Source organism: Vigna radiata, chromosome 4, assembly GCF_000741045.1.
Source record: "Vigna radiata var. radiata cultivar VC1973A chromosome 4, Vradiata_ver6, whole genome shotgun sequence".
Lineage (NCBI taxonomy): Eukaryota > Viridiplantae > Streptophyta > Magnoliopsida > Fabales > Fabaceae > Vigna > Vigna radiata.
Window position 1 is genome coordinate 18,072,454 of NC_028354.1, and position 11,750 is coordinate 18,084,203.

At 28.6% G+C, this 11,750-nt stretch overlaps 2 protein-coding genes across 2 annotated transcripts in view; both read right to left on the minus strand.

The window, feature by feature from the left end:
- The window catches only part of LOC106758582 (isoflavone 7-O-methyltransferase-like), a 24,456-nt gene that overhangs the window by 6,170 nt on the left and 6,536 nt on the right, over window positions 1-11,750 (minus strand). The window lies entirely within an intron of this gene.
- Window positions 924-2,242, minus strand: LOC111241498 (isoflavone 7-O-methyltransferase-like). Its single transcript, XM_022780037.1, has 2 exons — window positions 1,467-2,242; window positions 924-1,312 (listed from the first exon to the last, which is right to left on the minus strand). Exons 1-2 carry the CDS (start codon window positions 2,238-2,240, stop codon window positions 1,010-1,012), a joined length of 1,077 nt encoding a protein of 358 aa, XP_022635758.1. The 5' UTR covers window positions 2,241-2,242; the 3' UTR covers window positions 924-1,009.

Here is an 11,750-nt window from a genome sequence, read left to right on the forward strand (position 1 = left end):
AATAATGACAAGCATCACAATGAGTGTATTTTGTGTCTGGTAAAGTGGAATACATGTTACATAATTTTGTATAATAAGAAAAAGAAGGATGTCCTAGTCTATAATGCCAAATATCCATAGAGTTCTGTCTTATTGTAGAACAAGCAATAGAATTCTCAGTGGTAGAAGCAACTGGTGAACCAAAGGGTGTGAGTGCAGGAACTATCATGACATACAAGCCATCTCTTTCTTTAGCCTGACCAATCATCTGCAGGGTTGACTTGTCCTGTATTTCACAGGAAAATTCAAAAATGTTAAGTATACAAGATAAAGATTTAGTTAAGAGCTAAGTGAAACTGTGCCAGAAAAATGACCAAATGAAGAATTATTGAATGATAAGGAGAGAGTACAATTGATATTAGAAAATGAGTTTAGCCTAACTCAACCCCACAAAACTGGCTTGTAAGGTGAGGTTTGCACCTCACTTATATATTATAATTTGGCCTTATCTCTAGTCGATGTGGGACTTCCAACACACCCCCTTCACGTCGAGGTATAGACATCTCGTGCGTGATAATAGAAATTGAGTGACCCAATATTAGCCCGACCATGGGTGGAATAGAAACAGAAATGTCCACTTAGAACTCGCTAGGATAGGCTTTAATCATGACTCTGATACCATGTTACAAAAGAAGAAAGAATGAAATATTGCATTTCTTATTGAATGATAAGGAGAGAGTATAATTGATATATATAATTGTTCATAGCAATATAAAAAAGGAATATAAGTATAAAAATATATGAACATAAATACACAAATATGAATAGAGAATAAAATAATTCCAATATTAATAAAGCCCAAACACTTTCACACTTTCCATCAAATTTCATATTTCTGAGTCTTGTTTCTTATCAATTCTTCTTTTTATTCTGGTCGCATTTTCTTACAAAGGTAAGGGGAAATACGCATTGCGACCTTGTTGTTCAATAACATATGCTTTGAAGAAATGCATCGACATAACTTTGGTATTCAAGGATAGATCTGAATAAGAGACAAACATCCTGTGAAAGGAGATATTTTGTAGTTTTGAAACCCTGCTTCCACGATCAGTTTCTTCCATTCTTCTTCTCTTCTTTCTTTTCCATTAAGAAGACTTGTCATTTTCACATCCAAGGCGAGCTTTAGTCCAGTAAGTCCCTGTTCATCTTGGCCTTCGTTTATCACATTTTCTATCACAATTACTTTTCCACTTTCTCCTTTACCAGAAATAGCTTCTTTGCAATTTTCTAATATCTTCTTACAATCCTCGTCATTCCAATCATGTAAAATCCACTACAAAGAATTATAAATTTGTTAATAACATACCTCATGTCAATACTAGAATTGTAATAAAATCATTCGAATATTAAATTTGTATTCTAATTTATTAAAAAAAAAAGTTGCAGTAGTGAAAGAAGTTTAGGAAACATTAGTTCAGAGAGTCTACCTTGAGTAGAACTGCATCAGCCTTGGGAATAGATTCGAACATGTCACCGCCAACATATGTCAAATTCTTGGTTCCCGACAACTTCTCCACAACCTGTGGACGATCAAAGACAGTGCACTTCACGTTAGGAAATGCATGACAGATAGCCTTGGCTGTGTTTCCGGTTCCACCTCCGACATCCACAATGGTCTCCACTCCTTCGAACACCCATTTGCAACCTCTTAATGCCAGGTTCATCATCTGAGAATCACTAGCCATTGCCTCATTGAACGACTCGTTCATTGCTGGGTTTTTACTAAGAATGTCCCACAAATTTGATCCAACGGAGACATCAAACAATGTAAGATCATCCTCATAAGTCCACTTTTTCAAGTGAGACCACGTATATGATAAAGTTGGATTAGTTATATACTCAACCATTGGTGCAAGACAAAAGTCAGTGCCTTTGACAAGAAGCTGTGATGCAGGTGTTAGAGAAAACGCTTCGCTTTCTTCTGTGCTGTGATGGACTCTTACGATATGAAGGAATCCATTGTGTGCCAGGTAGCGTAGGAGACTCTTCACTCCTCTAACTTTAGTTGGCGGAATTTGTAGAATGGAAACCAACTTTGGAAGTGAAATGGGTTGACAATGGTTGTGGATGATGTCTGGTATGCCAAGCTCAATCATCCATTTAATACTCATACAATCTATCGTATGGGCATACAAGTGTTTGTACAAGTGAGCTTGACCTTCAAAGATCTCACTCGCCTTTAGGACATTATTTGAAGCCATAATTTGATGTGAATCTGTATTTTGTGTGGTGTTTCGGACTTTCTCGCCCTATTTATAAAGATTCAAAAGCCTAAATTTGTATTTCCGCCTTTAGTGTATTCGGACATGGTAAGTTGAATTGATTATTTTCAGAAGTCGTTGTTTGTTTCATTATGACATAGATAGATACTTTCACCAGGGAAACGACAAAAAAACATTTTTGGGACATAATAATAATATTTTGATTATATTTATATTATTTTTTAATTTAAAATCATAATTATATTATTATAAATCGGGTCAAATGAATGTTTTTTTAAGCCTTCTCAAACTAACTTTTTCCTTCATTAAATTGTAAGATATCTATGTATTTTCAGAAATAAAATATGGAAAATGATATTTTGACATCAATTTTTGACACTATTTTGACATTGTATACGTGTCTAAACGTGGTTGGACGATTTTAAATTAAAAAAAACTGAGACAAGGACATATTTGTAAGAAAAAAACCAAAGTTTTTTTTTTAATTTAAAATCGTCCCATCACATTTTGACATGTGTGCAGTGTCAAAATGATGTCAAAAAATTGGTGTCAAAATATCATTTTCCATAAAATATACCCTAGTTTTCTAGTATTACGTGCCACTCTCTCCTTCCCCTTTTTTTTTAAAATAATTAAAAAGAGTATTAATTAGTTAAATAACACATGTTAACCTTCATTTCACATGACAGTAAAATAATTATAAAAAATAATTTTTTGTATTTATAGAAGAAAAAAATAATAAAAGCATCAAAGGATATATATATATATATATATATATATATATATATATATATATATATATATATATATATATATATATATTATTACTTTAATTAAAAAGCCGACAATTCAATCTTTTTCAATTACATAGCTCTTGAAATAACAAAAGTACTCTTTAACAAAAAAAAATAGTAATTAATGTCTTTTCGTTACTAAAAAACTTATTGTATACTTGAATTTATACTTTACTTATGTTATATTTTATTCGCTTTTTTAATTGTCCATTTTACAATAATGACGTTAGTCAAAATAAAAATTTCAATAAACTTAGGAAACATGCGATAATAAATTATAAAGATCTGTCACTGTGTATAGACATATGGAGAATGAAAAACACAAATCGAATAAGCACTATTATTTTATGTACAATGATGGAGAAATAAACGGAATAATAAAAATCCACTTGGTTTCATATATATATATATATATATATATATATATATATATTACAGTTCAAAATCGTTAGATTGAAGAAAAAAAATATACACCGAAAATATACAAGAAAAAAAAAACGAGATTGCACAAAAAATTATCTATAAATTTATAAGAAGATTATGGAGAAAATTGGATAGATAGATTTATAAGATATAAATAGATAAAAAAAATCATTTTGCATACCAATTTTGTAGAATTAAATAAAATAAGTTAAACTTAAAATCTATTTCTTTTAAAAATGTTGTATATTTATTTTACTTGATACAATTTTATGGTAAAAGTTATTTATTTTATAATAATATTGAATTGAGTGAAAATGAAATTAAGCATTTTATATATGTGTATTTATTATAGGCTTGTAAAATGTTTAGTGCTTTAAACTCAATACAAACAAAATTAGAGAAGATATGAGCTAATATAGCCGGTTTAGGTCAACTTCTGGTCTCTCTATGTTTATAACTTCATCGACATATTAGGAATCTGATTTAAAACATTGCATCTGTGTATCGTACCATTTAGGGTAGTAAAATAATTAATAATGAAGTATTTTATTGGAAGTCAGATTAGACCGTTTCAAGGTTTTGTAGCCGTCGTTAAACAAATAAACACACAAAACAAAAACCATTAATAAATTATATTTTTTAACTTTGAAATCCGTTTTCCTGACCCTCATCACATGCTAGTGAATTTGACTTTTCATATAATAACTCCTATTTTCTCGGATATTCATCACCGTCACTAATATAACAATAAGCACATAATTTAATATAATTATATCTATAATTATAAAAGAAATTATATATATATATATATATATATATATATATATTGTTTTCAATTTTTTAAGTTTTTGAACTCGTGAACATAATTAAATTTATTTTCAATATAAATAATTATATTTTCGGTAAGAAAATTATCTTTTAATTTAGGTTTAATTGGTTTTTTGTTTTTAATTTTGTTACAATGTGTCAAATTGATTTAACTTTTAAAAAAAGTTTCAATTTTGTCTATATTTAATATAATTTATCTTAAATACATATAAACAACGTTATTTTAAGTTGAAATAGAATTTTTTTTTCTCGCCCCGGCCTTTATGCCACTCTATTTATTTGTCAGATGCTATTGTTTATGTATGTCTTTTCTTATTAAAATACTCTACACACCTGTCAACCAAGAATATATTCTCATATTTAAGACAAGGAAAATATACTTATTTTCCAATCGAATTTTGATAATATACATATTTAAGACAAGGAAAACTAATTTATATTAATATTTTAATTTTCGTAAATCCTGGATCCACACTTTTGAGTTGTCAGTTATTCTTCAAGTTCTAGAATATACATATATCGTTTTTGACCTACCACATTCATATATTTTTTAATTTAATTTATTTTTAATTTACATCTAATTTCCGTTAGTTTTATTTTAATTTACTTTTTTTTTTCGAGTTTAAATACTTAAGAAACAGTGAACATTCTGTATTACATGTCATTGCTAATGATATATTTATACTACGGTATGTATTACATGTCATGTTACTTCAGTAAATTCTAAATCTTAAATTCTTAATTTTAAACTTTAAATTATATTTTATAAATCTAAACCTTAAATACTAATACATAAATATTTTTTAAATATAAAATTTCGGAATACTACGTGACATATATCTCACAGTAAATTATTTAAATGATGCAATAAAAAATATTAAATTGACCAAAATTAAAACTAAATTAAAAATAAATATTAAAATTGATTTAAACATGTTTAACAAAAAGAAAAAAATTAATATTTAAGTCTTTCCATTTATTATATACTTAAAATATCATTAATTTCTTAAAAAGGAAATTATACAATATAAAATTTATTTAAATCAAATATAAAACAATACAACAATGATAATATGCGTAACTGAAAAAAAAACAAAAGAACTGATTATTTTAGATAAAAATGTTATTTTTGGATACACCATTTTTACTTTTTATTTTCCTAAATTTGAGTTTCTTCACTTCTTTTACCTTAAAACTTTATTTATTCCATTTAAGGATAAATAATGTTATTTTAATTTTTTCAATTATTTGATTAACAAATTAAAATTTGAATATGAAAATTTTTTCATTTTGCTTCAAAATAAAATAAAAATCACATGTTAAATTTAATAATAAAAATTATTTACAATAAGTTAAAAAAAAAGCAAAAAGAGTTTAAAACAAATTAAAATAGTATACTAAATGTGACACCCCAATTATATTATAAAGATATATAATATAATAATAAAGGCGTCACCATGAATAATATTAGAAAGCAGTTAAGAGTAATAGGATTACAGTCATCCTTAAACAGTAAAATTTGGAAACTTTGAGTACTAGAGTTTCTCCCCTCTAATACAGAGAATTTAAAACTTAGAACATGACAAAGTTTCTTCAAAATATCCTAGGATAAGATAATTAAAGCCTAGAGAACTAGGCAACAACATTTCCTTCTCCATCAAGAGCTGTTTCCAAAGTATCTCCTCGTCATCTGCTCCCATCCAAGTGGATGATCATCGTAAGGGAAACAAACGCAAACATGGCACAAACACAAGCAATTGCAAGGATGAGCTAATTATATAAAAATAATACAATTAAGAGCATGTACACACAAGATATTAATTTAAAGCAAACAAGATAAAACATTCATCCTATCATGTTAAATACTAGACTTGACTCGTCCGGACTTTAGCATGATAGTCGAGCTATGGCGGGTCATGCACCCATGGTGGCTTGTGATACTTAGGCTCCACCGCCTTGGGCTCCCCCGCCCTGGGCTCCACCGCCCTGCCAAATTCACGAGGTTGGTCTGCTCCGCGTCCTAGAGCATGATGGAAGCCTCCAAGACTAAGACATCCTGCTACTCTTTAACACATGGTTCAGTCCTCTCTACGTGAGAAGAAAGACCATTGGAGCGTCAGTAAGACCCCCAAGACTGAGCTCCTACTTTCATTCTAAAACACTAAGAATCTCACTAAGAGATTCTACACAGATGGAACTTGATTTACCACTTGGACTGTACTTTTATCACTTTGTAATCATATACTTTTTGTCTCAATCAACATATATACATTACTCACCAATCACAAGTTATAAAAATAACATCTCCATAATTGAATTTAAGTTAATCAATACCAAGAACCAAACAGTTCCAACTAACTCATAACAGCTCATAAAATGCATCAATTTATACATACCTACAAGTAACATAATTATTAGTTAACACTCACCTTTCAATATAAAAAACAACTATCCTTACTTTATATATAAATATCTATTTTATATTAATATAATATATACCATACGTACTATATCCTTGTAAATATATATATATTTATATTATATTAAACTAATATATATATATATATATATATATATATATATATATATATATATATATATATATATATATATATATATATATATATATGGATCCTTATTTTAAATTCCAAACACATAAAGACTAACTTCCTAAAATTATAACTGAATTAACACATGATATCTTTATGCATCTACAATAAACTTGTTTTATTTTATTTTCATCATAGTAGAGATCTTACTTTCCCTCAATTGGTCACCGGAGAGGACCCAAATGTTTGAACGCAACAAACTCACCTTCGACGCCAGCACATATGACTAGTCACAACTGACTGGACCAGGCTAGGGCTGCTTTATGATCAAGGATGTGCCAACTCAGGTTTTTAAGGTTCCTCTATCCTACCAACAAAGAAAGGCTCTCAACAATTAACAATTAATTTATTTAAATTATCTACCATGTTCTCTCATGCTCTCTAAATCTGAAATGCCTAATTTTAATATTTCACTTCCTCTCACAGCAACCTTAAAAGTACTTGTACACCTATTTAATACCCATATACATGCTATCATAGAGCCCTTACTCCACACCCTCCAACCAAATCCATTTCAACCAAAACAGATTAATTTCAACACAAACATTTACAAACATAAATTTCCACATGTACCAGTTTAACACCAAAGCACAAATTATTTAAGCATAATTTCACAGTCTTAGTTATAACATCCAATAAAATTTAAAATCATAGAACAACTTCACAAGAACACACCAGTTCAATATTCAACATGCATATATTTTTATAAATTAAATTCATACAAAATAATTAGCTCCTCTTATCTGGAAACACGCAACAATACAACTAGCAATATATGCCCTAATAGTAACCTCCGTATAGAAAATGGTTCATAGGACCTACAACCACCAATTTGATGTAGAGTGCAGCTCTTAAAGCTAGAACATAACAGAAATCAAAAAGAGGAAGGTTCTAACTACATAAAATCAGTAGAACCCCTAGCCCTAAGTTTCGAAAACAACGGAGAAAAGTGAAAAACTACTTACCGGTGAAAATCGAAAAATCAATCGGATGGTTTTGAAACTCTCGACGCCGCGGTCACTTGAACACCTGCTAATCAAACATGCAATGGAACAATTTGTGTGGAGGCTAAAGACAGAGAGAATAAGAAAGAGCTTTCTAGAGAGAGATAAACATTCTAAGAAAATGAGTTCTGCTTCTTAGAAAATACAACGGCAACACAAGAACCTGTTTCCCTTTTTGACCAAAAAATCCCTCTCTTTTCACTTAATTTCGTTTTTATCCTCATTTTCTTTTAATATAATTATATATATAATCAGGTCTTTACACTAAATAAACATAATTCTTTTAAAATAATAAAGTAAAAAGTACAAACAATTTTTTATCACTTTATCTATTTCTTTTACTTGCTTTTCAACAATTTTTTTTTATAAATAGCCTACAATTCTTTTGCAAGGTTAAATTCATGTAAGAGAGGATCTGCTGCGTTGTGTAGGGAGAGGAAAAAAAGAATTTAACCGCTTCGGCGGCAGAGGATTTGATTGAAATAAATTATACCAAATGTGGACATTAAAACTTTTTCAAAAAATTAGACCTTGACAAGTTGTAGTAAAATTAGAGACAATAAATTATTAAATCTTATTTTACTTTTTAATCTTGTTTTAATAATTTTTATTGTAGATATTGATATTTTTATTGTAGCCTTAAAAAAAATAAAAGTTAAATAAGACTAATTATATTATTAATAAAGTAAAATGAACTTAATTTCTCTATTCTTATAAAAAAAAATGACATAACTGCGGAGATTTTGAAAAACCGTCATTATTTGCCGGCGTTTTCAGATTCGTGAGGACTTACTAGGTTCTCTAAAATCGTCCCTAGCTGCTTGGATTACAAAATAAGGATTTACAAAACCTTCAGGAGTAAAATCTTTGAACTTTTTCTTTTTTATATTACTGAAATTAATGTATAATCATAAACAATGCTTTAATAATAAACCACAGAATCAAATAATTTGAAACCAAATTTAAATACTATCATGTAAAGTAAACTCTAAACATTAGAAATACAGTTTAAATTTTCTCAACACAAGTAATAAACAATGTTCAATCCTAAAAATTTTAAAAACATATTGTCAATAACATTCATTTTGTTATCCTCATCCATTTGTATGTTTCCTTTATTAGATGCTTCCAATAAAAAAATATTAATTAGTTAGTAATACATTAAAAAAATAGACGAATTTAAGAGTTATTTATATGGTTAAAAAATGTTAAAATGTGAAGACAAATGATCATGATAATTTTGAATCATTAGTGTCATCATTGTTTTTATTTTATTGATTTGTGATGTGAATTGAAATGAAAAAAAATTATTTGAAAAGTAAGAAATTTTTAGCCAAATTATTAATAATAATAAGTAAATATTGATAAAATATTTATTAATTTGAAATTGTAATTTTAAATAAGAAAGAGAAGTTGAAGATAATTCATTGTGACAATGACCGTTCATTCCAAAGATTTTAGGTGGGTAGGCATCCAAAACTACATTGCAAACATATTCACAATGTTGTTGAGTTTCTAAAGCAAGAATTAATGAATGTGAACTTGAAATTTCTTTTGATTGAAATGATGATGTTCCTGTGGATTCATATGATTTAATTTTTCTTATATACAATTTTTAATAAAAAGGTGGTGATACAGAAATACAACAAATAGATACCAAGCATTGCATCAAATATGATGAAGATGAGAATAGCAATAAAGTAAAAAGAAATGAATTGTGGTACTAAATAAAAAATGACCTCAGAAAAAAAATATATGTTAAGTGCATGCATGGAAATAAATTGTGGTGTCTTAATATTATTTACTACCTGTAATATTTTGTTCCTTTCATCGAAAGTATGGACTCTTACTTCTACATGATTGAAACTCCACCCCCTGTAACGAATGCATGCACAAAAACAACTATTATTACTACATCTACATAAGAACTCTGCGAGATGGCTTAGCATACATATGCAAATATGTCAGAAAGCTCATGTCACTATTATATGTTCAGTGAAATCATATATGCAACCTTTCTCCCAAGCTAATGTTCAGATACTATTGTAGCTTTCAGTTAGGTCTTTCTTTGCGTGCTTATTCTTTTAAGACATTCTAATTGAAATGATAATAGTTATAACTCAAGCAACAAAATACAACTCATGTAATAACTACCCAATCATATTAAGTTTACAGTCAACAGAAGTTTATGTTTTGTAACATTAATATAAAAATGTAAACAGACTGATAAAAAAAGACATAGGAGTGTTTGGTTAGAATTGAACCCTAACTCTTAGTGAATGGTTTGAGGCTCTTGTGTACCAATAGGGTCTTACATCTTAGTGAATCCTAACTCATAATCTTCCATTTATAAAATTGCTTCTATTGTGGTTTTAGAAGACTTACATATATGTTATATATCCTTTCTGAATGACTGTTTCTCGATAGATAAATTTGTTTCTGTCTTTCCCTTCCAGGTTCTCTAACCAATATGAAGTTTTATGTGCTATTCTATATATTTATACACTCATAAAAATCTGATGTGAAGGGACCGACCATGGCATTTCCTAATCTGACCAATTTGAATCTTTTGCAAAGACTGTAAGTTGAAAACATCATTGCTCTTACGTGAAGAGCTATATAATTCATTCAGGCTTTTAATCTTCAACCTTCCAACACAGAAACTCTAACAACCACACACCTCCACCATATAGCACCAACAACGCGCCACTATGAAACACCTGTATGTACAGTTCAGAAATCAAGATGCATTTTCCTAAATAAATTCCTAAACCGTAAATCCCTAAATCATAAATCTTTAAATCGTAAATTTCTAAATTGTTACTTCATAAACAACATAGAATCATAAATCAAGATGTAGTTCTCATGTTTTCTTTTATTTCCCACATAATAAAAAATAAAACCAAACATTCCGTCCAAACAACCAAAAACCAATAACAGAGCACACATTCATTATATTTATTTTCAAAACAAAATAACTCAAATGCAATTCTACTAAATTTGAGCTGCAAACTCAAAGTGTAGAAAGAAAGTGAACATAAAAGCCATAAATTAAAGACAAATGAGATATGAAAGGTGAGAGGAAAGAAAGGGAAAGTGGAAGTTTGAAAACCTAGTATGGGTGCAATGTGTACAGCAGAAAGGAAAAGTGAAAGTTTGAAACCTTAATATGAACCAACCACATAGGCAAAAAACAAACACTTCCTTTTCTGATTGCTCCCTTAGACATTGTTTTGTTAATGATTTAGACACTGTCGAAAAAAAAATCAAATTAAATAAAAATTATAAAAATTACAAAATCACGTTAAACACTAAAAAAAGTCAAGTCTCACATTAAATAAATTAAACAAAAATAAGGACAAAAAATTGAACACTTTATGTTTTACTATTTATTAATATTAAATCATATGTTTTATAAAAGAATTAAAAATCTTCCTATTTTAATTTTTTTTTATAGATTTCGTTGCATAAACACAAAATAAAAAATAAAAATGAGAGGATAAGATATCCTCTCATCCCATATTTCTCCGCCACTAAAACTTGAGAAATGGTACCCATCTCAATGTGGTGTGAGGTTGAAAATTTAATTGATTGTTTCAATTGATTTGTTCAATAACATGCTTTGAAAGAAATGCATCGGACATAACTTTACTAATAAAGGATAGATCTAATGATGAGACAAACATCCTCTGAAAGGAGATATTTTGTAGCAAACATCCATGTCCTTTATTAATAAAGAAAACACTTTCACACATTCCATCAAATTTCATATTTCTGAGTCTCGCTTCATATCAATTCTTCTTTTTATTCTGGTCGCATTTTCTTACATAT